Here is a 27,422-nt window from a genome sequence, read left to right on the forward strand (position 1 = left end):
CTCAGTTTGTGACCAATTAGGTATCAGAAAATTGACATGAACCTTCCTTTTTATACAAAACTAGAAGCCCTTGAAAATTGCACCTTGTCCATTGTTTGTGGCTTAGTATTTGTGTACCAAGTTGTGTACACAATGGAAGCTGGGTCTTTGAATTTATTCAGGGAGTTTAACTTGTTTTTCATTATTCATTCATGGGATTTAGGCATTGCTGTCTAGACATTTATTGCCCACTTAATTGCCCTTGAGTCACCTTCTTGAACCACTGAAGTCCATATGATGTAGGTACACCCATTGTGCTTCTCAACAGGAGTTCCAGGATTTTGACCCAGCATCAGTGAAGGAACTGATATAGATCCAAGTCAAGATGGTGTGATCCATGAAGAGAACCCACAAGTGGTAGTGATACCATGTATCTGCTGCTTTAGTTGTTCTAGGTGGTGAGGGTCATGCGTTTGTAAAGTGATGTCTAAGGAGCCTTATTAAGTTGTTTGGAAATTTATTTTATGGTGTATTTTTTTAAAATTAAGACAACTGCTGAATTTAAACTTACATTTCAAGAAAAAATATTTCTTTTGAGTTCAGAATCAAATGTCTTCTGAAATTACCTCATAGGGTGATTTCACTGACCTCCTTAATAGCATTATTAGCTGGTGTAACTGCTCATTTTTAATTCTTAAAAAGGTTTGTGGAGAAATGTAAAACTCATCTGCTGACAAGAATCTGAGCAGGTATTATGTTACTTACACACAGGTCTATTTACAGCAGCTCCTGCCCAAATGATTCAAACCAAGCGACAGCTGGTTGTACAGCTGCCCCATATATGTATAGGAGGAACACAGCTGCTTGCCAGCCAGAATTCCAGGAGCTACACTCATCGACTCTTTTAAGAGTAATCAGAATCTTTTTTGCTGCTTGGAAGGTATCGCTCTGCACCCAAAATTCAGAATTATCCAATCAACAAAACTGAAAATTAAAAAGATGCAACTTTCCAAAGATGTTGCAGTTAATTAAGTGCATCTTAATTCGGATTAATCTTACCCTCCCCCTCTTCAGGTGCTTGCAATACTGACTTGCAGTGTGTTTTATTACAAGTTCCACAGCTGTCATTTTAAATCCCCACTTGGAGTTCTTGATCCATTTCATACTAACAACCCTTTACTGGCAGGAACAGCCATCAAGTTATATTGCACTGGCCCAACAGAGTTAATTCTGCAACAGCATGGCTATTCATTGCTCCACCATTAAATGAAGGTAGGAGACAATTTTAGCAAATCAGCATTATCAATATTCCTTAGATTAAAGCATACAACACTAGGAACACTGAAATAAGGCAGAGAGGGAAAAGATTAAAACTAGATTCTACAATGATAATAATCTGTAGAAACTGCCTAAATGCAGCATCGGGTCTCAAGTTCTCATTTTAAATACAAACAACAGCTTTGTTTTCAATTCCTTTCCACATGGCTCCAGAGAAAGGGTCTACTAGTACACCTGGGCCTTCCTAGTTGCAGGGAGTTAACAGACACATGCAAAAACACTATCATTTAGTTTCATAAGTGTACTTTGGATTAGTTCAAATTGAACTGTTTCAATTCCTTTATTATTTGTGCCTCCTTTAAAACAACTGAGCATAGCAGATTTGTTCTGATGTAAGGTCACAGATCTGAAATGTTAAATCTGACTCAGACAGCATCTGTGGTGGAGAAACAACTGCATATTTCCAGCACCATTTGCTTTTATTTCAGACTTCCAGCATTGGCAGTATTTTGATTTTGTAAGCCAAATCTGCATTGCTGTTTCTCCATTAATAACACCATGTCATATTTAAAAATCAATTAAACAGAGGTAACTGAGATAGGTTATTTTTTTGGAAAATTTCACTTTTATATAACAATTACCCTACAACATGATCAGGATTATAACAGGAAATATTCAGGCTTGAGCTCTTTACCTGGAGACCTTTTGCTGTCAGCTGTGCTGTCAGGAAAAAACCTCCCAGCCACATTCAGCTATTGCATTTAATGAAAGTGCATGGGCTGAGCTGGCTGTTCTCGCACACCAACAGCTAGCTCTCTTTCATTCCTTCAGGGAATTGGTGTGTTGTTGGCAAAGCCGCATTGTTTCTCGCCTCTAATTACTTGCCTTTGAGAAGGTGATGGTCAGCTGCCTTCATAAACCAGTGATATCCATCTGGTGTAGGTATACCCACAGTGTTGTTAGGAAGGGAGTTTTTGGCCAAAGAATAGCAAACAAATGGAATATTGTTCAAATCAGGATGACTGGATGGAAATTTGCAGGTGTGCACGCTCACATGGATCTACTATTCTTGTCCTTCCAGGTGATGGAAGTCACAGATTTAGAAGGTGCTGTTAAAATTGTCTCGGCAAATTACCGCCACTATGCATTGATGGTGGATGAAGTGGATACTTGTGGTGATGAATGGAATAGCAAATAAGCAGGCTCAATACCATTTAATTATTCCAAGTGCAGCCACATTCATCCAGGCAAAAGGAGAATATCCCATCACACTCTTCATTTGTCTCTTGGAGATAACAGACAGGCTTTGGGAGTCATGAGGTGAGTTACCTCCCACAACAGTTCCAGTCTCTGACCTATTCTTGTAGCCACAGTATGCATATGGCTGTCCAATTCATTTTCTGGTCAATGGTAACATTCAGAATGTTGATAGTGGGGGATTCAGAGATGATAATGCTGTTACTTTACAAGGGCGATGGTTAGATTCTCTCCTGTTGGAGGTGGTCATTGCTCGACATTTGTGCAGTGCAGTTATTACTTGCCAATTCTCCGTCAAAACCTGAACATTGTCTAAGTTTTGCTGTATATGGACATGGACTACTTCAGTATCTGAGAACTTACAAATGGCACAGGACACCAATTAAACTCAAGTAACTATCCATTGTGACCTTATGATGCAGAGAAGGGCATTGATAAAGCAGCTTAGGATAGTTGGGCCTAGGACACTATCCTGAGGAACTCGAATAGTCACATCCTTGGACCAATGTGTTTGAACACCAAGAATCACAAGTAGCTTGCTTTGGGCTGGATATGACTCCAACAAGTCAAAAGTTTTAAAAAGAGAAGGTATGGAAGGAACTCAGGGGATCTGGCAAAATCTGCAAAGAGGGAAACAGAATTGATATTTTGAGTTCAATAACCACCTTCAGAATTCAAGTGGAAAGTTTTCCCTTATTGCCAGTGACTTGGGTTTGACTAAGGTTATTTGATGCCACATTCAATGAACTGCAGCCTTGATGTCAAAAGCAGTTGGTCCCACTTCACTTTTACATCATCCATTATTAATATTCCTATTACGGTGACCTTTGCTAAAAAATTCTCCCTCTTAACCTTACTATTAACTATTTGAATGAGTTCTACTGCATAATAAGAAGTCCCAGTTGCTGTTTCCATGCAAATTTCTAAGAAAGGCTCCAATCAGATTTTTTTAAACCAGCTCCATTAATCCAACAGCTCATTAATTGCAGTGAGAGCTCAGAGACAGTAATTCACTCATTCCTCAGCCAGAAAATTATACAAGCCAAGAACTCTTCAAAGAAATAAGAAAGGTATAGTCACTCAAACTATCACAACCAAGCTTTGCCATCTTGCTCTTCAATTTGCTAGCTTCTGTATCTCAAGACCATCCAGCAGAACCACCAGCTTAGCTTTGGATTGCGCGTAACTACTATCTACTTTCTGAAGTTATCAGTATTAAATCTCAAAACTCAGACCATTGCAGTCTTTCTTACCCAGCAAGAAAAAATATTCTGCATGTTGGAAATCTGAAATAAAAACAAAGTGCTGGACACTTTCAGTTGATCTGGCAGCATCTGTGGAGAGGGAAACAGCTAACATGGAGTCCCATTTGATTCTTCTTCAGAACTGCTATTATTTGACTAAGCAGGGCAGTCAGTCTGCATTTGGCATAGAAAAATCCAACAGGGATTGCTGGATAGTGCTCCCCACTGGCTGCCTCCCTAATAAAAGCAACTGAGATGAACTGCCTCAGCCTTCCACTAGCTTACAAGCCGAGATCAAACCTAAGACTTGCTACAGGTCTATATCTCCTGTTATTCATTGCAGGGAAGCTGCAAGTTGGAATAATTGTTTTCAACTGGAATGACTCTCTGGAAAGGCTCCTGTTTTTTTTTGTTAAGTTTTACATAGTTCGTGGAGGTACCATCAATAAAAGTGACTTCGATTAATCACAGACTGTTGTTAAGTAACTCAGCTGTAAAAATAAAGGAACTCTGATGGCATTTGCAGAATGCCCACACCACATCCCCATTTGTGAATATTACGTTGAAACAATGAGAAAACCAAAGTCTGTTAAAATGGGTAGCACTAGAATATCACAAATACAACGCATGACAGCTGTTTAACACAATTTACAAGAGGAACCAAGGCAGTGATAAACACTGAAGCCTTTGATAACCAGAAGCTCACATTTCCAAGATACTCCCATTCCCAGAACCAAATTCCATCATGCAGCTAAAAACAACTATGCAACAACTGTGTAAACAGAAGCAACTATTTTACATTCCAGAACCCATGTTAAAAGATGACATTAAAGCAAAAGAAGCATCCACTTTTTCAATGGAAGTGCATCATTGAGGTTAGCAAACAGAAAATGCACGGGGTTTTAAATTTGCACTTCAGCACAATGATCCAGACTTGAACAAATTGTTCTTAGTTTTAAACATCTCTAGGTCCTTCTTAATGGAAGGAATTCTTCTGCCCACCTTCGGCTTTTATTAATGACAGCATAATTTTCAAATATTTTCAATAGTACCAGTGTTCAGTGCAACATGGACTTAAAAAGGTGGTTGCAAGAGTATACTCCTGTATGTTTATATTCATTGTAGAAACATAGGAACAAGGGGCAGCAGCAGGCATATCTGTCTCTCAAGCTTCCTACCCTAATCCATAATATTATGGCTGATCTTACTTTTTTAACCTCAAGCCCACACTCCTGTCTATCCCTCATAACTTTTTCACCCTCTTACTTAACAAGAATATATCTACCTCTGTACCTGAAAAGGTGGTGGAAGCAGAATCCTTGGATATCTTCAAGGCAGAGTTCCACAGACTCATGACCCTCAGAGAAATAAATTTGTCTGATCTCTTTAAATGGGACTCCCTGATTTTTAAAGTGACTCATGTTTCTAGATTCTCCCATTAGGGGAAATATCCTCACCGCATCTACCCTGTTAAGACCCTTCAAGATCTTACATATTTCAATCATGTTACCTGTTACGTTTCAAAATTCCTCTGGATATAAGCCTAGTCTATCTAACCTTTCCTTATAAGAAAAACCAACCAATCCAGGAACAAATTTGGTAAGTTTTCTCTGAACTACTTCCAAAGCATTTACATCCTTCCTTAAATGAGGTGTCCAATACTGTGCACAGGACTCCAGGTGTGGTCTCAATAATGTTCTGTACAACTGAAACATAAATATCTTAATTTTGTATTCAAATCTGTCTGTGATAAATGTCAACATCCTGTGAGCTTTAATAATTACTTGCTGTAATTTCAAACTAGCCTTTGCCAATTCATGCAATAGGGCACCAGATTCCTCTGCATTGCAGAGCTCTGCAATCCCTCACCATTTAAATAATATGCTTCCTTTTAATTCTCCATCATAAATTGGAAAATTTCACATTTCCTCACATTATGCTGTGCCAAATCCTCGTCCACTGATTTCAACTACCTATAATCTTTTTGTAGCCTTTTTAAGTACTCTTCACTACCTATCTTTGTCATTAGCTGTAGAGCATGCTGCTCTAAGAAACAATCCCACAAACATTCTATGAACTGTTCATCTAGACTACCTTTGTCAGTAAGTATGTAGATTAAAATCTCCCATGATTATCGCCATATCTTTCTGATAGGCTCATTATTTCTTCCTTTACGCTTCACCCTATCGTGTGGTTACTACTAGAGGCCTGAGCATCACTCCCATAAGTGACTTATTGTCTTTATCACTTCCCATCTCTACCCAAGCTGCTCCCATATCTTGATTACCTGAAGTTAGGTCATCCCCTTCTATAGTGGTAATCCAGCATTAATTGCCAGAGCCACCTCTACACCTTTTCCAAGCTTCCTGCATGTCTGAAAATTCATGTCCCTGTCAATGTCATCCTGCAGCCATTTCTATGTAATGACTGTTTGTACCTATTTGTTTTTATTTGTGCTCTGGTCTCAGCTGTTCTTCTTTAAATCCTATATGCGTTCAGATATAGGGCCATTAGTTTAATCATTTTATTCTTTTTGTAAATTCAAGGCTTTTCTCTTGGTTTACTTTTAGATTTGTAATTTCACAGTTTATTTATAATTTCATGTATTAATACTTTTCTCTTTGGCCTTGATTCTACTCTTTGATTTATTGCATATTCCCAAATTTTATCCCTTGCCTGAACTATTTAATCTTGACTTCATGCTACTTCCTTAGTTTTGCAGTAAGAACATTGGGCCCATCATGGTTCATCTGGAGATCATCCAATCAATATAGATCCCATTTTCCCCAGTACTGATGTCAATGCCCCACAAACCTATCTATATGTTCAGATTTCATAAATTCCTATAATCTATTCTCTTGTCAGAGTCCAAACATGGTTATGAAAAATACCTAAAGCTGTGGTCTTGGAGTCACATTGATAATAATATTGAAAACTATACTATTCTTTTAAGTTTGACACCAATTTCTTAAATATGCTTCTTGAAGGAATGTCGCAAAACACTTTCCTTGGGTTGAAAATAAATTTTATTGGTGACACCCTAAATTTATTGGTTAAACATCTTCACTTAATCTATTGAGTGAGGCTTTCCAGCATTATGTACTTTGAACTGCAGCTGAAAATGGTATCAATGAAGTTTACAACCTCATATCAGGTCATATGGACTTACAGAAATTGCCAGACCACACAATATGCATACAACACGATTAAAGCTCCTATGATTGCTAAACCATATTTAAATATTTTTATTTTACAGTATATTTTAATGTTGTTTCAACAATCCTAATTTTTAAAAGCTTCAAAAAGCCAGTTTTTTTTGTTTCAAAATGCATCTAAGCACTGTATTTTAAGGCACTTATAATTGATTAATACAAGATATTACTGTGCTGCAAACTCCTCAGCAGACCTGTTGTTTGAACCAAATACTCCAAACAGTAGAATTTTCAAAACAAACAGAGACTGATGACAGGAAAGTGATTCAAGTCAAGTAAATTTTTTTTAAAAATTGCATTAAGGTTCCAAAGTTACCGAAGTGATACTTCAATGCTTACTAGCATGCAAATGAGAGAAACAAATAGTTCATAGTGTGGTATTTGCAAAGGGGACCAAGTATCTAGCAACAAAATCTCATGGTTAAAAGATGAGGAAGTTAAAAAGGTGAGGAAGTGTGTTAAAATTAACAATTTGCCATTCCAAAAACTGTTAAGACAAATATTGCTATCAAAGTAAATCCTGATATTTGTGCTTAGAGATATATCTTAGTGGATTTACTAACTAAATTAGTTTAAATTTGAAGGAATCTTTGCTTTGCTCAAAATTTATCCTAACACCAGTTTCAATGCTATGTTTTGTGCAAAATGAAACGATACGCATTTACAGAAAATCTTTTAAAGCCAATGGACACCTCAAAGTACTTTATAGACAATTAAGTGCTATTGAAATGTAGTCACTGTTGGGAAATACTGCAGCCAATTTAGCACAACCAAGTCCGACATGAAATACAATACCATTAAATACATTTTTTTTTAAAAATACTGGTTAAGATATAAATATTAGCCAAAACATTGGGAATATACCCCTGCTGTTCTTCAAATAATGTCATTTAATGTCCATCTGGCAGAGCGGCTACGGCCTGGTCTAGTCTATCATGAAGGATAGCTCTTCTCACAGTGCAGTATGGTAATGAGGGAATGCTGCAGTGAGTCTGAATAAGATTTGTTTCCATTAAGTTCAGATCAGTAAGACAAATGGATTAGCCAGCAGTTCAATTGGCATTAAACAGGCACCTCACTCAAACACACAGACACTAGTGCATCAGAAAACTACAAGATTGACTTAAGGTATGCTGTTGAGATTCAGCAGAAATATGCTTAAATAGAACATCAGGTTGAACAGCATTTCACCTGGAAATGCTTGATGCTAACAGTGGAAAGTAAATGTGGTAAGCATACTTTGTTCTCCAGTCACATTATCCCTCATTTGATAAAGCAAAAAAAGGTCACAGGATAAAAATAAATAATAAAATAAAACAACAAACCTCTGGTGCAAGATATTCTGGAGTTCCGCAGAATGTTCTCATAGTTGCTCCATCCTTGATACCTTCTTTGCAAAGTCCAAAGTCAGTTATCTTAATGTGACCATCACTGTCCAGCATAAGGTTTTCCAACTAAACAAAATTAAGCAACACACTGAGCATAAAGAAACTAGTTATTGCTAATCAGCTTAAACTATTAAATTAATTTTCACGTATAAAGGTGAATGCCCTGACACTTTACTCAACAATTTAAAGATACGATTTTTAATTTGAATGATTCAATACCCGCTTTTGGGAAATCTTGTTGGTAATTCCACAAAGAGAGATATGTTTTACATCACTCAAGCACATTTTCTTATTAACAATTTACTGTACTCAAAGAATGCAATGCACTGCACAATGTCTTTCCTACCTTAAGATCTCTATACACTACATTTTTTTCAGAATGGAGATAATCTAAGGCAGAGACAATCTCTGCTCCATAGAAACGGGCACGGTCTTCAGAAAAAACACGTTCTCTTGACAGGTGAAAGAATAACTGAAATAAAAACATATACTAAGAGTTACAAAAAATACTGACCATAGTTATTCATGTTTCAATTATAAGTCAACTATTCTGTAAATTTGTCCAATAAGTACTGAGCCACACAGGCCAGGGGAGTTCAATGGGCTTCAATGCCCATTCATGCCATGCTGAATCATTTCTGCCAAGATAAAGGGAGGGATATTACATCTGATTTTAGACCATTGGGTAAAAGGAAAAGGGGAAAATATTATTTAGAACTTTAGTTCTTCTGCATCTTCCAGTCACTACAAGTAGAAGCACCGTTAACTGAGAATTGTCATCAGCAATGGTCAATAGCTGTGATTCTTATCATAGTAAAAGTTAAATTGTACTGAGTGTTACGATTCCATCTGATGGTAGTACTGGACCAGTCAGATCCCAGAGTGAAACCTGGCTTAATAGAACATAAATTTTAGTTTTGCAATTTGGTTGCCATGGTGGTCAGTCACTGAATATATTCACACGAGACTATCAAAATACTTTTATCAAAAGAACATAAGTTTACTATGCAGAAGAGGGAATAAAAACTGACTCATCATATAGATAATTTGGAATGATCAAAAAAAACCAGAGAGAAAAATTCATTCCTTGTTCACACCAATATTCTTTACAGAAACTCAAACACAGCGAAGGATCACTCCTCGGTTATCTTTTTTAATTCCAGACAGCCTAGAGATTTCTTTCCAGCCCTGGGCAGCCTGGAGACTGTTGAAAGCTAAATGGCACTTCTGCTGGTAGGAATAATTTCTTCTCATACTGAAGCCCAGTTATAGCCATGGCCATCTGTTTTTCGTCAGTCACAAAATTCAAATTAGTAAATAAGACATTAACTCACCTGATAGCTTACTAGGCATTTCACTGAAGTCCTGTGCTTTATTAGAAATGATAAATTTAGTTCACCGTTAAAAAAATGACTTTCTAACTTTTTGGAAACAACAAACAAGTACTTTCACAGTACAAGAACCAAAAACCCAATCATTTCTAGAACGCAAACTCTCAAGTGACAATACTATGTTATAAACCTTTATTCAACCAGGAATATCCTAAAAACAACAGGAAAGGAAATCTAACAGGGAAAAAAGCAAACATTTTGGATGTCCTTTCTCAATTAATAAATTTCCTCCATACCTCACCTCCATTTGCGTAATCCATAACAAAACACAAACGATCATTTGTCTGAAAAGAATACTTCAATGCCTTGAAGACAAAAATACCTTAAATCAGAAACATAATTTAATAGAAATAAACCGCTTCTTTTGTTTAAATAACTAGGTCATTTAATCAGTAATAGCAATTCTGCGCTGCAAATAAAGTTTGATTCTTATGAAAAGCCACTGCTGACTTGAACCCTTCATCAGTTGGGTATTACTCTTATGAACAGAAATACATGCATTTTTTCTGATTTTAGTTTTGCCAGAAACAAGAAACTATCTAATCTCTGCCTTAAGTCTCAGTTAAACTCTTATACAGCGAAAAATAATGAAGCAAATCAAGAATTTTTTCTTTGAAAACATCATGGATTAAAATTCTACTTGTATATAGATCAGTCAGGAAGGGATTCATTAACTTGTACAATACACAACTTATATAGTTCACAGCTCAGGAATAAAATATTTGATTGTACAAATATTACCTTTGCTAACACTACGCAAGGTACTAGACGTAACTTTTAAGCATTTAAGGTATATGCATAACATTTACACAATCAATACAAAATTTCCCTGCAAAAAGATTTTTTTTAATGTACTATTGTGATGAATATGTGATTTACAGTATTGCAGTAACCATGACAATAAGGTGAAAGGAACTTTATTACTTGGTCTTTAATTTAATTGAATTCATTGCAAGGGCTTATTTTTAAACATATTCCATGTCATGAATACAGCATTAGTCCTAACTGCAAGGTATTTTGGCTGCTATTAAAGTATGCTGTGGGGTTAAATCTCAGAACACAAAACAAAGTGAGGTAGGAGTTGAAAAATAAGGTACGATAATCAATTTAGTCATTTCAATGATATCTAAAATGCTCAACATCTGAGATGTGGTCAAAATCTGCTATTGAGGCCACATCAGAGAGGTTGATTTCTTTCTCCTCTTTAGGGTGGGGCAGTAAGACTCTTGAGATGTTCTACTTCCCAACAAGCTCACACTTCAGGCCTTTACTGTCTGGTGCAATCAAATTTCTGGAACTCTAAACTTCTCCTCGAGTAACGTACAAATAGATTACACCGCAATGTCAAGAGAACTACTTTCACTTTCACAAAATGTTGATGCTAGAAAAGATCAAATTGAATTAAAAATCATAAAGTGCATTTCAAAAAGCATAATAATCTATGCACTTTCAAAAACTCATTTGAACAGTTTGCTTTGGCTGCTCTCTATGAAAGATCCGAAAGAGTCTGTTCAAATGAAAAAATTAAATTGTATAATTAAAAAAGTCAAATTGGATGTATTGTATGCATGAATTTTGAGCTTTTGCAACAGAGTAGTTAATTAACATCTCCTGTAGTATTTGAATAAGTACTTACAGTTAAGAATGGATGCCTAGAATTTTGTAACACTCTGTTTTCTGTCACAGTGTGTGCTACTTCATCCTGCATAAAAGATAAAAGAGTTGTAGATCGAGAAAAACCAAGGTATAGCAATAATAGAGCTGAATTTCAATTCAAATAACAGATAGTAAATGAATAGACTGTTTTAGAAGATTAAAGGTTTTACAGAAAAATAGTCAATGAAGCTTCATAAATTAAGCTATCTTCCAGCACTAATGGTGATGAATGTTGTTAAGAGTTACCTTTGCTACAATTACTTCTTTCTTTAGAATCTTCATGGCATAATATTTTCCAGAGGCTTTCTCTTTTACTAGAATCACCTTTCCAAATGTGCCTTTTCCAAGGAGTTTCAAGTATTCAAAATTGTGCATAGTCTGCAACACACCAAACAAAGACCAACAAGTGTCCAACAGAAAACAAAACAGACCAAATGCATTCAAAATTTTAGAGTCAGAATACAATTTCTAAAGATTTATTTTACAAAGTATTAATGACTACGTGGAAGATTTTATTAGCCTACTTCTACTCCCAATTTGTATGTTTGTATGTCAAAAAATACAAGAAGATTTCTCAAGGAGTTACACGCCCCTGCGCTAACAGCAGATTCAGGTTGTGGTTGAGAAGCACTCAAAAGCACTTTTTGATTTCTTTGCATCTAAAAATGCAGACATAAGATCAGAAGACATAGGCTTCAATTCCACTTACATGCTTTATTCTCGTTGTTACTTATTTGTTTAAGTATGCTGGACTGTCACTTTAACAGTCCAATCACATAATATAATGATGACATCATCTGCCACTTTGGGCAGGAAAAGTCTAATCTTGCTGCCCATTGAGTGTGAGCATCACCTTAATAAAGCCCTTGCAGGCTAACGTTTCAGCCTGCTGGTCCTGAATAAGAAGAAAACTGGCAATGAGGATAAAAGCTGCTTTGAGATCCACCAGGTCTATCCACTGATGCATTGGAAAAAAGATCATGGTCCTCACTGCAGTTATCGGCCGCACTTCATAAAAAAGGACAAGAAATCAAAAGGTGCCGTGGCGACACCAAAGCAGATACAGTCAGTGAAGGAAAGAAAAGGAATTCACTCCAGGGAAGAGGTGAACAGTGCAGAAGAAACTTGTCATGTGCTGAACTCTGAAGGAACACTGAGTAACAAGTACCCTACTCAGAGGGAAATGTTTTGACCGAGTGGTGTAGACGTGGGAAGAAACAGGCAGCCAGAGATTTACTTTGTTTTAAACAGAGGGAACTGATGTCATGCAAACATTTTAGTGGCTACGCAGACCCTTCCCTTCAAAAGAGCTTTTCGAAATTCTGTTCAAAACTCAACTAACCCAAGGAGAAAATTACTTGGGATTAAAAAAAACAAGGTGGGAGTAATTTATTTTTATTCACTTACAGGATGTGGTTTTGCTGGCTGGAAAATACCATGAACTACCCTTTTGAACCACTGCGATGGTGTACACAGCCCCACAATGTTGTTAAGGAGGGAGTCCCAGGAATTTGACCCAGTGACACTAAAGAAACAGGATACATTTTAATATTGGGGTTTTGTATGGATTGGAAGGGAACTTCACAGTCATTGTGTTCTCATATATCTGCTGTGCTTATTCTTTGAGATAGTAAGGGGTCATGGTTTTAGAATATGCTAAGTTGCATTGGCAAATTTCTGCAGTGCAGCTTATAGATGGTACAGACTGTTCTGCTGAGTCATAGAGATATATAGCACAGAAACAGATCCTTTGGTCCAACTTGTCCATGCCAACCAGATATCCTAAATAAATCTAATCCCATTTGCCAGCATTTGGCCAATATCCCTGTAAATCCTTCCTATTTATATACCCATCCAGATGCCTTTTAAATGTTGTGATTGTACCAGCCTTCACGATTTCCTGGGGCAGCTCACTCCATACATGCACCACCCACTGCATGAAAAAGTTGCCCCTTAGGTCCCTTTAAAACCTTTCCCTCTAGTTTTGGACTCTACCAGCCCCTCATGATTTTATAAACCTCTGTAAGGTCAAACCTCAGCCTCCAGCTCCAGGGAAGATAGTCCCAGTCTATTCAGTCTCTCCCTGTAACTCAAACCCTCCAACCCCGGCAACATCATTGTAAATCTTTTCTGAACCCTTTCAAGTTTCACAAGTGTGTAAGTCCTGTCCTGATTTGCCTGTCCAAAATGCAGCACCTCACATTTATCTAAAATAAACTCCATCTACACTCTTCAGGTCATTGGTCCATCTGATCAATATCCTGTTATATTCTGAGGTAAGGTTCTTCGTTGTCCATTATACTTCCAATTTTGGTGTCACCTGCAAACTTACTAAACATACCTCCTATGTTCACATCCAAATAATTTATATAAACGACAAAAAGCAGTGGACCCAGCACCAAACCTTGTGGCACATCGCTGGTCACAGGCCTCCAGTCTGAAAAGCAACCTTCCAGCACCACCCTCAGTCTACTACCTTCAAGCAGTTCTGTATCCAAATAGCTAGTTCTCCCTCTATTTTCTGTGATCTATCCTTGCTAACCAGTCTACGATGAGGAACCTTGTCAAACACCTTATTGAAGTCTACATAGATCATGTCCACGCTCTGCCCTCAATCCTCTTCATTACTTCTTCAAAAAAACTCAATCAAGTTATTGAGACACGATTTCCCATGCACAAAGCCATATTGACTATCCCTAATCAGTCCTTGCCTTTCCAAATATATGTAAATCATGTCTCTCAGGATCCCTTCCAACAACTTGCCAACCATCGATGTCAGGCTCACTGATCTATACTTCCCTGGCTTTTCCTTACTACCTTTCTTAAATAGTGGCACAACGTTAGCCAACCTCCAGTCTTCCAGCACCTCACCTGTGGCTATTGATGATACAAATATCTCAGCAAGGGGCCCAGCAATCACTTCCCTCGCTTCCCACAGAGTTCTAGTGTACACCTGATCAGGTCCTCGGGATTTATTTACCTTTGTGCATTTTAAGACATCCAGCACCTCCTCCTGTGTAATATGGACATTCTTCAAGATGTTGCTATTTATTTCCCCACGTTCTCTATCTTCCATATCCTCCTCCACAATAAACACTGATGCAAAATACTCATTTAGTATCTGCCCCATCTCCCGCAGTTCCACACACAGGTGGCCTTGCTGATCTCTAAAGGGCACTATGCTCTCCTTAGTTACTCTTTTGTCCTTAATGTATTGTAGAATCCCTTTGGATTCTCCTTACCCCTACTTGCCAAAGCTATCTCATGCCCCCGGTTGCCCTCCTGATTTCCCTCAAGTATATTCCTACTGCCTTTATACTATTCTAAGGATTCACTTGATCTCTGCTGTCTATACCTGACATATGCTTCCCTTTTATTCTTGACCAAAACCTCAATTTCTCTAGTCATCCAGCATTCTGTATGCCTACTAGCCTTGCCCTTCACACTAACAGGAACATACTGTCTCTGGACTCTCATTATCTCATTTTTGAAGACTTCCCATTTTCCAGCCGTCCCTTTACCTGCAAATATCTAAGTTTCAACGGTGGAGGGAGTAAATGTTTTTGGGTGTCATCCCAGCCAAGCGACTGCTTTGTCCTGAATGGTGTCAAGCTTCATGGGTAGGCACCTTATTCGCTTGTAGTTGCCTCTGGGGAGTCAGAAGGTGAGCTACTTGCTGTAAGATTCCTAGCCTCTGACCGCTGTTGTAGCCACAGTACTGATATAACTAGTTCAGTTCAATTTCTGGTCAATGAAAGCCTCAAGAATGTAAATAATTGTTTGACAATACAGAACATAAACAATGCTTACTAGAAGAAAAGTGATTTAAGCTTTTCATCTTGTACCCATCACAGGAACAGGAGTAGGCTATTCGGCCCCTTGAGCCTGCACTGCCATTGAATGAGATCATGGCAGATCCGAGGCTTAACTCCATATGCCCGCCTTGGGCCCATGAAAATTTGTGTATCTGAGATTTAAAATTAACAGTTGAGTCAGCATTGACCACTGTTTGAAGAAGAGAGTGCCAAACCTCCAATACTCATTGAGGTGTAGAAGTGCTTTCTAACATCTCTCCTGAATGGCCTGGTCCTAATTCTTAGACTATACCCCCTGATTCTAGAATCTTCAACCAGTGGAAATAGTTTATCCACCCTGATTTTCCCTGTTAATATCCTGAAAACCTGGATTAGATTGCCCCTTAACCTTCTGAATTCTAGAGAATAAAGGTCTAATTTGTCTAATCTCTCCTCATAATTTAACCCCTAAAGTCTAGGTATCATCCCTATAAACCTGTATTGAATTACCTCCAGGGCCAAAACTTCCTTTGTGAGATGTGATGCCCAGATCTGCTCACAGTACTCTTAAGTGGGGTCTAACCAGGGTTTTGTATATATGCCGCATAACATTTGCACCCTTATACTCCAGCCCTTTAGATAATGAAGGCCAGTATTCCATTACCTTCTTGACTATTTACTATACCTGCTCATGGCATTTTAAAGAGCTATGCAGCTGAACTCCCAAATCTCATTGGACATCCACTATATTTAACTTTGTGCCTTCTGAAAATTACCCTGATGGTGGATGGATAACCTCACACTTACTTATATTAAAATCCATCTACCACAGCTTTTCCCATTCACCTAATCTATCAATATCCTGTTGTAATTTTATGCTGTTGTCAACACAGTCTGCAAGGTTGCCCAATCTTGTATCATCAGTAAATTTGGACATTTAACTTTTTATGCCATTATCCAAGTTGTGAATGTATATTATGAATAAGTGAAGCCCCAATATAGATCCCTGCGGGACATCATTAGTCAACACTAGTCACTTGACAATGATGAGAAGAGTGTGCCAATTGGCTGGGCCATCATTAATGATCTGCTGCATCTCCATGCAACTGATAGCTCAAATCAATCAATCAGCACCCTGTTCTCATTCTGTATAAAATGGTGGCCCTTTGTTCAAGTATGTTTCTTCCATCGTAATTCTGATAAGTGAAAGATGAAAAGCTTCACATCTTATCTCCTTTTTTGCAATGTTTAATCCCCAGAACATTGATAATTGGCAATGATAATGCCATTGAAACCTGAGGAGCAATGATTAGATTTTCTCTTGCTGGAGGCAGTCATTCCCTGGCACTTGTACGACATGTAAGTTACTTGCCCCTTGTCAGCCCAAGTATGGATATTGTCCAGGCCTTGCTACGTATGAACCTAGACCACTTCAGTATCTGAGGAGTCATGAATGGTGCTGAATATTGTGCAGGCATCAGTGAACAATTTTAACCTCATGACGGAAGGAAGATCATTGATGAAGCAACTGAAGATGGCTGGGACTGGACACCATTGAGAGGAACTCCTACAGAGATGTCCTGGAGCTGAGACGACTGACCTCCAACAACCACAACCATCTTCCTATATGTTAGGCAATGTTCCCTCTAAGCTGCACTCCAAAGTTCTGTGCACGCCTTGCGCAACATTGACTTCCAGTTCTTGAAGATTTTCCATCAAATAAGTGGAGCTCCAGGACAAAAATCTCAAAATTCAGTCTAATAATCATGACGAAAATTATGATTTTTTTTTAATAGAAGATCTCAGAGGCCTGAGAAGCTGGAAAGAAAATTAGAGGGAGCACTGGTGAGGAGGAATTTCTTCAGCCAGAGGGTAGTAATCTGTGGAGGCCAAGTCATTGAGTGTATTTAAGACAGAAATAGATTGGTCTTTGATATAAAGGGATCAAGGGTAACGGGGAGAAGGCAGGAGAATGGGGTTGAGAAACATATCAGCCAGGATCAAATAGCAGAACAGACTCAATGAGCCAAACGGCCTAACCTTGCTCCTATATCTTATGGTCTCAGGCTAGGTACAACTATAACCGGTGAGGAGCACCCCCCAATTCTCATTGGCTCTCATTTTGCTAAGGTTCCTTGACACCACACTCGGTCGAATGCAGCCTTGATGTCAAGGGCTGTCACTCTCACCTCACCTCTGGAATTCAACTCTCTTGTCCATGTTTGAACTAAGGCTGTAATGAGGTCAGGAGCTGTGTGGATCTGCTGGAACCCAAACCAAGTGTCCATGAGCAGGTTATTGCTAACTAGGTGCTGCTCAATAACACTGTTGAAAATTCCTTCCACCACTTCATTGATAGGAGAAGACTGATGGGGTGGTAATTGCTGGGTTGGATTTGACCTGCTTTTTCTGTACAGAATATACCTCAGCAATTTTTCATATTGCTGGGTAGATGTTGGTATTGTAGCTGTACTGGAACAGCTTGGCTAGGGATGTGGCAAATCCTAAAGCACAGGTCTTTTGTACTATTGTTGGAGTGTTGGTGGATTCCATTGCCTTTGCAGTATCTAGTCCCTTCAGACATTTCTTGATATCACATGGGATGAATTGAAAAAGTTGAAGCCTGGTATCTATGATGCTGGAGGCTGAGGTGAAGTGGATCATTGACTCAGCTGTTCTGTTTGAAGATGGTTGCAAATGCTTCATCCTGTCTTTTGCACTGATGTGATGGACTCCCCTCATCATTGAGAATAACGATAGTTGTTCTGCCTTCTCCTCCAGTTAGTTACTTAATTGTACACTACTTTTATAACTAGATGTGGCAGATTGCAGAGTTTGGAGCACATCCATTGGTTATAGAATTATTCAGCTGTCTGTTGCATGTTGTTTTTACTGTTTAGCTTGCATGTATTACAGATGTGAATGCATTCAAGAAGGTGCAAGGAAAATTCAGGCCACTGGTTCCAGAGTTGAGGAACTTCTGTTAAGTGGATAGATTAGAATCACTGGAGTTATTCTCCTTCGAGAAACAAAGCTTACCAGAGGTTTTCAAAGTTTGCGGGGGGGGAGGGGGGGGGGGGGTGGGGGGGTGCTAGTCAGAGCAGATAGGAAAAAAGTTAGAGGAGCAAGTTTCATCAATTTATGGTGATTGGCAAAAGAATCAATTGTGACATAAGAAGAAAAGTTGTTTCATGTGATGAGTAGTTAGGATCCAAAATGCACTGCCCCATGAGAATGTGGTTCAGATAAATTTAATGCAGGCTTCCAGAAAGGAATTGCACACATTTTGTCAGATTGCAGGGGAAAGGCAGGTGAGAGGGAGTAAATGAGTTGTTTATGCAGATAATCAGTATGGACATGATATAATGTTGCAGTACATTTGTCCTATGATTCTAGTCCTGAGCTGTAGATTGACCACATTGTCACCTCATTCTTAGGTATGTTTTTTGCAGCTCCTTGCATGTTCTTCTGTACACCTCATTGGACCAGGGTTGATCCCCTGCTTTGATAATAACGTAGTGTAAGAGATAAATCAGGCCATGGAGTTACAGCTTGTAAGTGAATTAATTCTACTGTTGCTGATGGCCCATAGCACTTCATTGCCCAGTTTTGAGCTGCTAGTATTAAATCTATCAGAATTTTGTACAGTGGCAGTACCACGCAACAAGATAAGAGTGTGAAGAAAGGATCTTGTCCCCAAAAGGACTTTGCAATGGTCATTTCTACCAATAAGGTCATCAACAAATGCATCTGCAACAGATGGATTTGGTGAAAAAATAAGATGAATTTAAGTAGGTCTACTCACCTATGTGCCACAGACCTGGTCAGACAAATACATCCACCAGGACTTAGCCAGCTCTGCCAGCACTGATGATACTGAAACCCACTCTGGATGGGTGTTAAGTTGAGTAGGTGAGAAATGAAAAGAATGAGGTTGGAGGAAAGTATACAATCAGTGACACAAATTTTGGTGATCCTCCCTGTCAAGCACAGAAAAATATAAGAAGTTGAGCAATTATGATGCAAGTGTGAAACCTGAGACTTTAAAGCCTATGTGCATCTGTCCTGCTGGTATTTTGAAGAAAATATAGAGAACATTCTTCCCAGTGTGGGGACAGGGAAAGACTTCTCAAGGTCAATATTCAGTCTGATATTGCTGCATGTGGGGCCTTGTTGTGAGCAAACTGGCAACAATAATTTCAGAGATAGTAGGAACTGCAGATGCTGGAGAATCTGAGATAACAAGGTGTAGAGCTGGATGAACACAGCAGGCCAAGCAGCAGAAGAGCAGGAAAGCTGACGTTTCAGGCCTAGACCCTTCTTCAGAAAATGTCTCTCGGCTTACACGTTCATGAAAGAAGCAGAAGCTTACAAATTAATTAGTGACAAGCTATATGGTGTTTAAGTTATTTCAATTAATTTCTTGGTCTATTTTAATTCGTTTGTTAAATCATGCAGTGTTATATCTTAGTAATGCTTTCAGTAATTATCAGTGTTAGCAACAACAGTAATTTCTAATCTATGGGGTATTATTCCAATATAATCAAAAATGTCATTCCACTAAATAATGAAAGTTACAATATATTTGGTGTTTGCATATTTGCAATTAAGACATCCTACCACTTTGTCTTTTGGTCTAGTACGAGAAATTTCTATTGAATCAGTCCATGAGTGATCATTGGAGGACTCTGCATGGTCGTCCATGATCTCATCCTCTTGCTTAAGACTATCTGCTACTGTTTGGATGGCTTTTGTCCATTCTTCCCTGTAAGAATGAAACTAAAAATAATCAATCATTCTAAACCTCACCTTGCATACAAGATAAATTACTGATGAAACATCCCTAAGTTAATGTTTCTACAATTCATTTAATCATTTTCTTTTTGTAAAACATATCTGTTGCAGATATAAAAACCAAAAGAACTGCAGATACTGTAAATCAGGAATAAAAACAAAGTTGCTGGAAAAGCTCAACCAGTCTGGCAGCATCTGTGAAGGAAAAAACAGAGTTAACGTTTAGGGTCCAGTGACCCTTCCGGTGTTCTGAGGAAGGGTCACCAGACCTGAAACGTTAACTCTGTTTTTTTCCTTCACAGATGCTGCCAGACCTACTGAGCTTTTCCAGCAACTTTGTTTCTGTTACAGATATTCTTTCTAAACTGTTCAATGCTTCAACTTAAATTATAGATAAAATGATCAATAGTTAAACAATGCAGTTTTATCAGTTGCTTTATTTCCCCCGGTTGCAACAGGTTTTCAAATGTTCGGTTACTTTATGATGTTTTCAGTTAATACAAGTTATCATATCTCAGTATTCCACAACCAGTCATTAACGGGTGTCAGGTAAAACTGCTTTAAAAAAGAGGACTCCTACTATACCACATCATTGACAATAGGTACTTTGTCTAGCTGAGCTAACATTTATTGCCTATCCCTAGGTGCCCTTGAGAAGGTGATGGTGAGTTGCCTCCTTGAATTGCTGCAGTCCATTTGGTGAAGCTTGACCATAATGCCATTTGGAAGCATGTTTAAGGATTATGACTCAGCAACACCAAAGAAACAGCAATATATTTCCATGTCCGGATGGTGAGTGGCTTGGAGGGGAACTTGCAGGTGGTGGTGTTCGCATGTATCTGCTGCCCTTGTCCTTATAGCACGCAGTGGGCATGACTTTGGAAGGTCTCCATTACTAATTTATTCAACATAATCATCAATGTGAGTTTAGATTTACAGATGTAACTGACTGTGATGCTTCATACCCTCTTCCTGTACTTGAGCACAAAAAAAATCCAGACTGACATTCCAGTAGAGTGCCGAGAGAGCACTGCACTATTAGGGGTGGCAAAATTTGGATGAGACGTTCAAACGAGGTGCTGTTTACCCTCTCAGGTAGACATAAAAGATCCCATGGACTCTGCTGATGCAAAGCAGAACATTTATCCAGAGTCCAGGCGTTCATTAATCTCTTAATTAGAGACATAGAGTTGTACAGCAAGGAAAGAGACCCTTCAGTCCAACTCGTCCATGCTGACCAGATATTCTAAATTAATCTAGCCACATTTGCCAACATTCCGCCCATATCCCTTGAAACCTTTTGAATTCATGTACCTATCCAGATGTCTTTTAAATGTTATAATTGTACCAGCCTCCACCACTTCCTCTGGCAGCTCATTCCTTACACACACCACCCACCGTGTGAAAAAGGTAACATCACAAAAATAAATAACTTGGACATTGTCACACTGCTGTCTGTGCAAGTTAGCTGTGTGCAAACGGTCTCCATCATTATAACAGGGACTACATCCCAAAAGGACTTAATTGGCTGTAAAGTGCTTGGAGACTTCCAGTAGTTATGAATGACTTGTCTTTAAATGGCATCCTTCTTCTTTCAATATAGCAGGCAGCTATAAAACTCACCAGCATTAAAAATAAAAATGAAAATAACTTAAATCCAAAGTAAAACACCAATCCCCAATCAACTCTGGCAAGAAAATGAATATATTTCTTGTTTTGCTCAGTTTTCCCTTATTTGTACTTAAGTTCACCTCAGTATATTATTTTTCTTTTGTCAGTTTCCACTATTCTCTTTTATTACTTCTCTTTGTTCCTTGCATTTTCTTATTTCTAACACAATAACAATGTATCGTTCTTCTTCCTTTATCAAGAAACTCTCATTTTAATGTAAAATATTTTCCAAAAGTGTAAATGGCTAAGCAGGATCAGGGAAGGCACCCAGTATTCTTTCCTGTGATAGAAACCATTACAGTGATTGCTGGGCTTAGCTACTCTCCCTTTATCTAACTCTGTGGCTGACTGCCCATATTTCAAAGAGTTCTCCCTGTTGGGGATCTCACCACAAATGTCACTAACAGCAACAGTTACTGGGGGAACAAACAAAAACACAATCACCCGCTTGCAACACATAAAGGATTAAAATATCAGTCTTTAGATTCACAATGTATGTAGCTTGATTTTTCACTTTTCCTCTTTTTAAGTGCCTACATCACATTGTTAATAGAACATGGTGCATATAACTCTAACTATAATTGATCATTTCAACAGTACAGCAGAAGACAAAGGCATAAAGTTAAATGGTAGAAGTTAATGGCTAGAAAATTTGAAAGCAGTGTTAGAATAGATTAGGCATTGACTCATAAAAATTATAACACAGAAGACGTCCATTCAGTCCATCATACTCATTAAAGTTCTTGCAGTTCAAGTGAAATTAATATGAATTTCTTGCTTTTTTCTGTATCTTATATTATTTTTACCATAAACCTGGCTAATTAATCTGAGTTAGCCTCCATCTCAATAAACAAATAGGAACATATTCCATTTTTCTAATAAATTTGTGAAATATATTCTTGAAACTGTCCCATTTATTCCCTTGGTAATAGTTTTCGGATTACCAATTTTCTATTTATAGTTTCAAAAACTTAGAACATAACTTCTACATCTCCTTAAGCCTTTCTGGTCTGGTAAAAAGTCTTAGTATTTCAATTCCTTCTTTATAATCTCATCATTGTGTAACTGAAGTCCAAATGCAGGTGCACGTTCCTTCGATCTAAAACTCTAAACAAAAAAGTAAAAGGCACCAAAAATTAAACAAGATGGAATTCTCGCATTATCAACTGTGATGATACTATGGCTTTAAGAGGTGTATTTTTTCCTTTTTTTATATAAAGAGATGTTGAGACAAAAGTGTCGAGCGGTCTGTTCCAAGCAAATAAGGTAAACAGCTTGTGAGGCTTTTGTTTTGTTTTAAAGTTGGAACATAAGAAGCAGCATGAATGGGTGGAGTCAGGCTCCCACAGGACCACGGTTTTAGTTTAGCTTTCAACAATTGTTGGGGTTTTGAAGTTGGCTGTGGAAGCTCTCTCTCGCTCTCACTTTCTCTTTGCTACAGCTAAAAGCTTGGCTTCTTTCTGCTGCCCGATCCCATTTGAAACAACCTATTTTACCAAATTTGCCTTTGCCAAGGGTGTGTTTATGCATTGTTACTGTATTGGAACAGTCGCTGTTTAACCATTAGATAATATATTATTCTGTTAAGTTTTCCAATCGAGTTAAGTTATTCCAATTCTTATTCCTTTTGGTATTTTAACTGTAGGATAAGAACAAAATGGGTTTTGCTTAAAGCCAAATTACTGGAACACAGCACCTTACACTTGCCTTTAAATAAGATAAAAGTTAGGGTCTAAGCCATCTCCTTGATATACTTGAAGGGAATTTGGTCTGATCCATAACACAACCAAAACGTTTATCAAGTGAGATTTGTGGAGCTGGACTCCGACGGCTGACGAGATTCTTCACCCAATCTTCTGCTCTTCATATTGTTAATAATGCATCTGGATCATAAGCATCCTTCTAAGAGAATCATGTGACAGGAGAGATGGAAATACTGGTCACTGCTGGGGCCTCCCGGTTGTTGCCACCTCCACTTCAGACTATGGTGCTTGAATGTCTACATTCAGGACATGGCCCAGAAAGATTAGCTCCTCAGCACACTGACAGAGACCGTGATGGTAACCGACAGAGAGGAGAGCAGTGCTGTATCATGCTGAGAAGCAAAAGGAGGCCATGACACCAGAAACAGTCAGCCTGGATTGAGACAGTGACCCATGTTAATGCAGTGTCCCAGCTAAAATACAACATACGGCAGTGCAGCCAGAAAATTAACAATGTTTTGATCTCCACAAGAGTAATTGCCGCCAATTTCTCTCTGCTACCTTACACTCACAGGGCCACGACTTACTTTAATTCTGTCACTGCACAAGCATTTCCCCAAGGCTCGTGAACTACATGTCTCATTATTGCATGCATCATGTCCATTCAAAGACTCTCATCTATCCAAGTCTTGTTGCTGTCTGTAATTCCTGATCACTCATAAACAAAGCTAAGAGCCACAAGATGTTTCCTGTGTAGATGCATAGGTGTTTGACCTTGCAACCTCGCAGAAGCATGCAAGTCATTGGCGTCCCCGAGCTCCAATGTGAAATCCGGAGGTTGAGGTGGTGTAAAATTTGAACTGAGATCAGACCTGAGGAGGGTGATGGTGTGCCAATGCTGGTTTGTGTGGATGAAGGCTGGAGAAGGACAATTTCCATGGAGCATGCACAGACATAGTGAAGAAGATAGAGTTAGATGAAGACCTGGAGAAGTTAGTGATAAGTGGCTGCCACTGAGCATGCTGGGAAATGGTACCACGTAGTTCCTTGGGAAGGAGAGCTGGAAATGGAATATAAATGAGGCGAGTTTAGTTAATGATGAGATTCAAATACATCGAAATAAAGTAGTCACCACATAATAGTGAGATTCTAATCTGGCCATATGAACCTCAAAGGAAAAATAGGGACACTTTTTCTTGAAGTCAAGATTCCAAGATTTTCATTCTCACTGCATTTTCCCAACTTTCTTGCCTTGCCCACATCAGTCAAGGCAGTGGAAAATTTTAATCGATATTCTTGAAAGGCACCGACAACATACTAATTCTACACCAAACTTTTGTCTTCTTTAAAAATATTCTTGAAAATTATTTGACTCCTGAAATTGTGAGTAGTACTTTAGGCATGTATTATGAATTAATTTGCTGGTGATTAAACTTCTGTGTTGTAAAGAAAAAATGCAGTTTTAACTGTCCTGATCAGTACTATTACTGATAAACACACATCCTTTTCTAAAACATACCGTTCCTCTGGGCTGTCAACATGAAATGTTCTTTCAATTACTGTAGTCCACTGGAGACACCGAATGATAAATGTGTTTGATTTTGGTCTCTCTGTCTTCATCAGTTGACATTCTAACGGAAAGATAAAATTAGCTTGAAAATTACATTTCTAAATATCAGACTTTCACTTGACCCCCACTGCCAGGCATAATTCGAAATACAACTCTGATAACACAACACTAACTTCCTATCTCCAACTTCATCTTGCATCCACACTTTTGGAAAGGCAGAATGTTCAATTAAATATCCCACTTAAGTGAGGGATTTGTGGAGTAGGCAAAATGAAGAAACATAACATTGATCACCGGGTGAATTGATCTAATATGGTGCATCTCTCAGCCAGTCAACTTAAGAGGAGTATCGGTTGGCACAGCAACTATGGCATGCAGTACACAAAGATGGCTTTGACATGGAAGGGAATGTATAAATGGAAAGAAGATAGAGTTTAAAAATATGCATCTAATAACCCGGGGGTAGAACACCTTTTCAGTGCAGTAATCTTACTAGATTTACAATTATAATATAGACATAAAATACACAGAGATGATATGGGATGAAAAATAACTGGAACAGAAGCTGGAGGTAATACAGATCACAATGGGAGACACTTAACTACGATGATGGATAGGACTTAGCCTAAAACTCTAACTAGGAGGAAAGAACTTGCAAAAGCTCAAATCTAAACCTAAAAGAGTGCAGTATATTTTTTGGGTGGTAGAACAGAAGGGAAGCAGAAGAAATAGCAAAACACAAATGAAGAATACAAACATAAATAGAGAAAATGGGTTATTCATCCCATCCAGCCCACTCTTTCATTCAACATGAAATTGGCTGATCTCTTGCTTCAATGTCACATTCTCACTATCTCCCCATATCCCTTGGCATCTTTGGTCTCAACAAACCTTTTTTTTTGAACATATTCAATGATTTTGGCATTCCAATCCTTCTCTGCTAGAGAATTCCACAGGCTCATCACCCTCTCAGTGTTGAAATTTCTCTTCGATTAAGTCCTAAATGGCATACCATGCATTTTGAGATCATGGCTCTTGGTTCTGGACCACCCAGCCAGAAGAAGTATCATCTCTGTGTCGTATGTCCGGCTTTGGCAGAATTTTATACACTTCAATGAGATCTCCTCTCATTCTTATAAACTTCAGTGAATACACAGCTAGTCGACCCAGTCTCTCTTCCTGAAAAGTCTGCCATCCCATGACACAGTCTGGTAAACCTATACTGCGTCCCTTTCTATGACTTTTCTTTGGTAAAGAGAACAAACTGCACAGCTTGCTAGAAGGTCCCTTTGTACATTACCATTTATTTATAAGCAAAACAGAAATTGGTAGATAAACTCAGCAGGTCTGGCAGCACGTATGGAGAGAAAACTGAAGTTCTGAAGAAGGGTCACTGGACCCGAAACATTAACTGAAGTTCTGAAGGCTAGGGGAGCGGCAAGTTCTGGAACACAAGTCTTCAGTACTACTGCCGGACTGTTGTCTGGGCCCATTGCTTTGCAGCATCCAGTACCTCCATCCATTTCTTGATATCACCTGGAGTGAATCAAATTGGCTGAAAACTGGCATTTGTGATGCTGGTGACCACTGAAGGCCAAGATGAATCATCTACTTGACACTTCAGGCTAAAGATTGCTGTGAATGCTTTTGCACTGATGATATAGACTCTTCCATCATTGAGGATGGGGATATTTGTGGAGCCTCCTCCTCCAATGACTTGTTTAATTGCCCACCACCACTCATGCCTGGATGTGACAGGACAGCAGGGCTTAGATCTGATCCATTGATTGTGGAATGACTTAGTTCTGCATGTCACTCACCACTTCGGTTATTTGGCATGCAAGTAGTCCTGTTTGGTAGCTTCACCAGGTTGACACCTCATTTTTAGCTAAGTCTGGTGCTGATCCTGGAATGCCCTCCTGCACTCTCTCCATTGAACCAGGGTTGATCCCCTGGTTGGATGGTAATGGTTGAATGGGGCATATGCCAGGCCATGAGGTTGCTGATTGTGCTGGAGTACAATTCTGCTGCTGTTGATGGTCCACAGCACCTCATGGATGCCCAGTCTTGAGTTGCTAGATCTGTTCGAAGTCTGTCCCATTTAACATGGTGATAGTGCCAGACAACACAATGGGGATAATTCTCAATGTGAAGGTGAAATTTTGTCTGTACAAGTACTATGCGGTGGTCCCTCTTACCGATACTGTCATGGTCAGATGCATCTGCAGCTGGTCACATATGCTTTTCCCTCTTGTTGGTTCCCTCACCACCTGCTGCTGACCCAGTCTAGCAGCTATGTCCTTTAGGACCCGACCAGCTCGATCAGTGGGACTGCTGCCGAGCCATTCTTGGTGGCAGACGGTGAAATCCCCCACCCAGAGTACATTTTGTGCCCTTGCCACCCTCAGTGCTTCCTCCAAAGTGTTGTTCAACATGGAGGAACACTGATTCACCTGCCAAGGGAGGATGGTACATGGTAATCAGC

At 38.8% G+C, this 27,422-nt stretch overlaps 1 protein-coding gene across 1 annotated transcript in view; it reads right to left on the reverse strand.

Annotated features, from left to right (window-relative positions):
- Positions 1 to 756: 756 nt before the first annotated feature.
- LOC109915958 (RAC-alpha serine/threonine-protein kinase-like) overlaps positions 757 to 27,422 on the reverse strand; it is a 103,726-nt gene continuing 77,060 nt past the window's right edge. The window contains exons 4-11 of the mRNA XM_048600104.1: positions 24,887 to 24,998; positions 19,820 to 19,964; positions 11,652 to 11,783; positions 11,386 to 11,451; positions 9,986 to 10,054; positions 8,705 to 8,830; positions 8,296 to 8,424; positions 757 to 927 (exon numbers count right to left, since the gene is read on the reverse strand). Of these exons, the coding sequence (XP_048456061.1) occupies positions 757 to 927; positions 8,296 to 8,424; positions 8,705 to 8,830; positions 9,986 to 10,054; positions 11,386 to 11,451; positions 11,652 to 11,783; positions 19,820 to 19,964; positions 24,887 to 24,998 (950 nt within the window). The remainder of the gene's footprint in view (positions 928 to 8,295; positions 8,425 to 8,704; positions 8,831 to 9,985; positions 10,055 to 11,385; positions 11,452 to 11,651; positions 11,784 to 19,819; positions 19,965 to 24,886; positions 24,999 to 27,422) is intronic.

Source organism: Rhincodon typus, chromosome 8, assembly GCF_021869965.1.
Source record: "Rhincodon typus isolate 14 chromosome 8, sRhiTyp1.1, whole genome shotgun sequence".
Taxonomy (NCBI): domain Eukaryota; kingdom Metazoa; phylum Chordata; class Chondrichthyes; order Orectolobiformes; family Rhincodontidae; genus Rhincodon; species Rhincodon typus.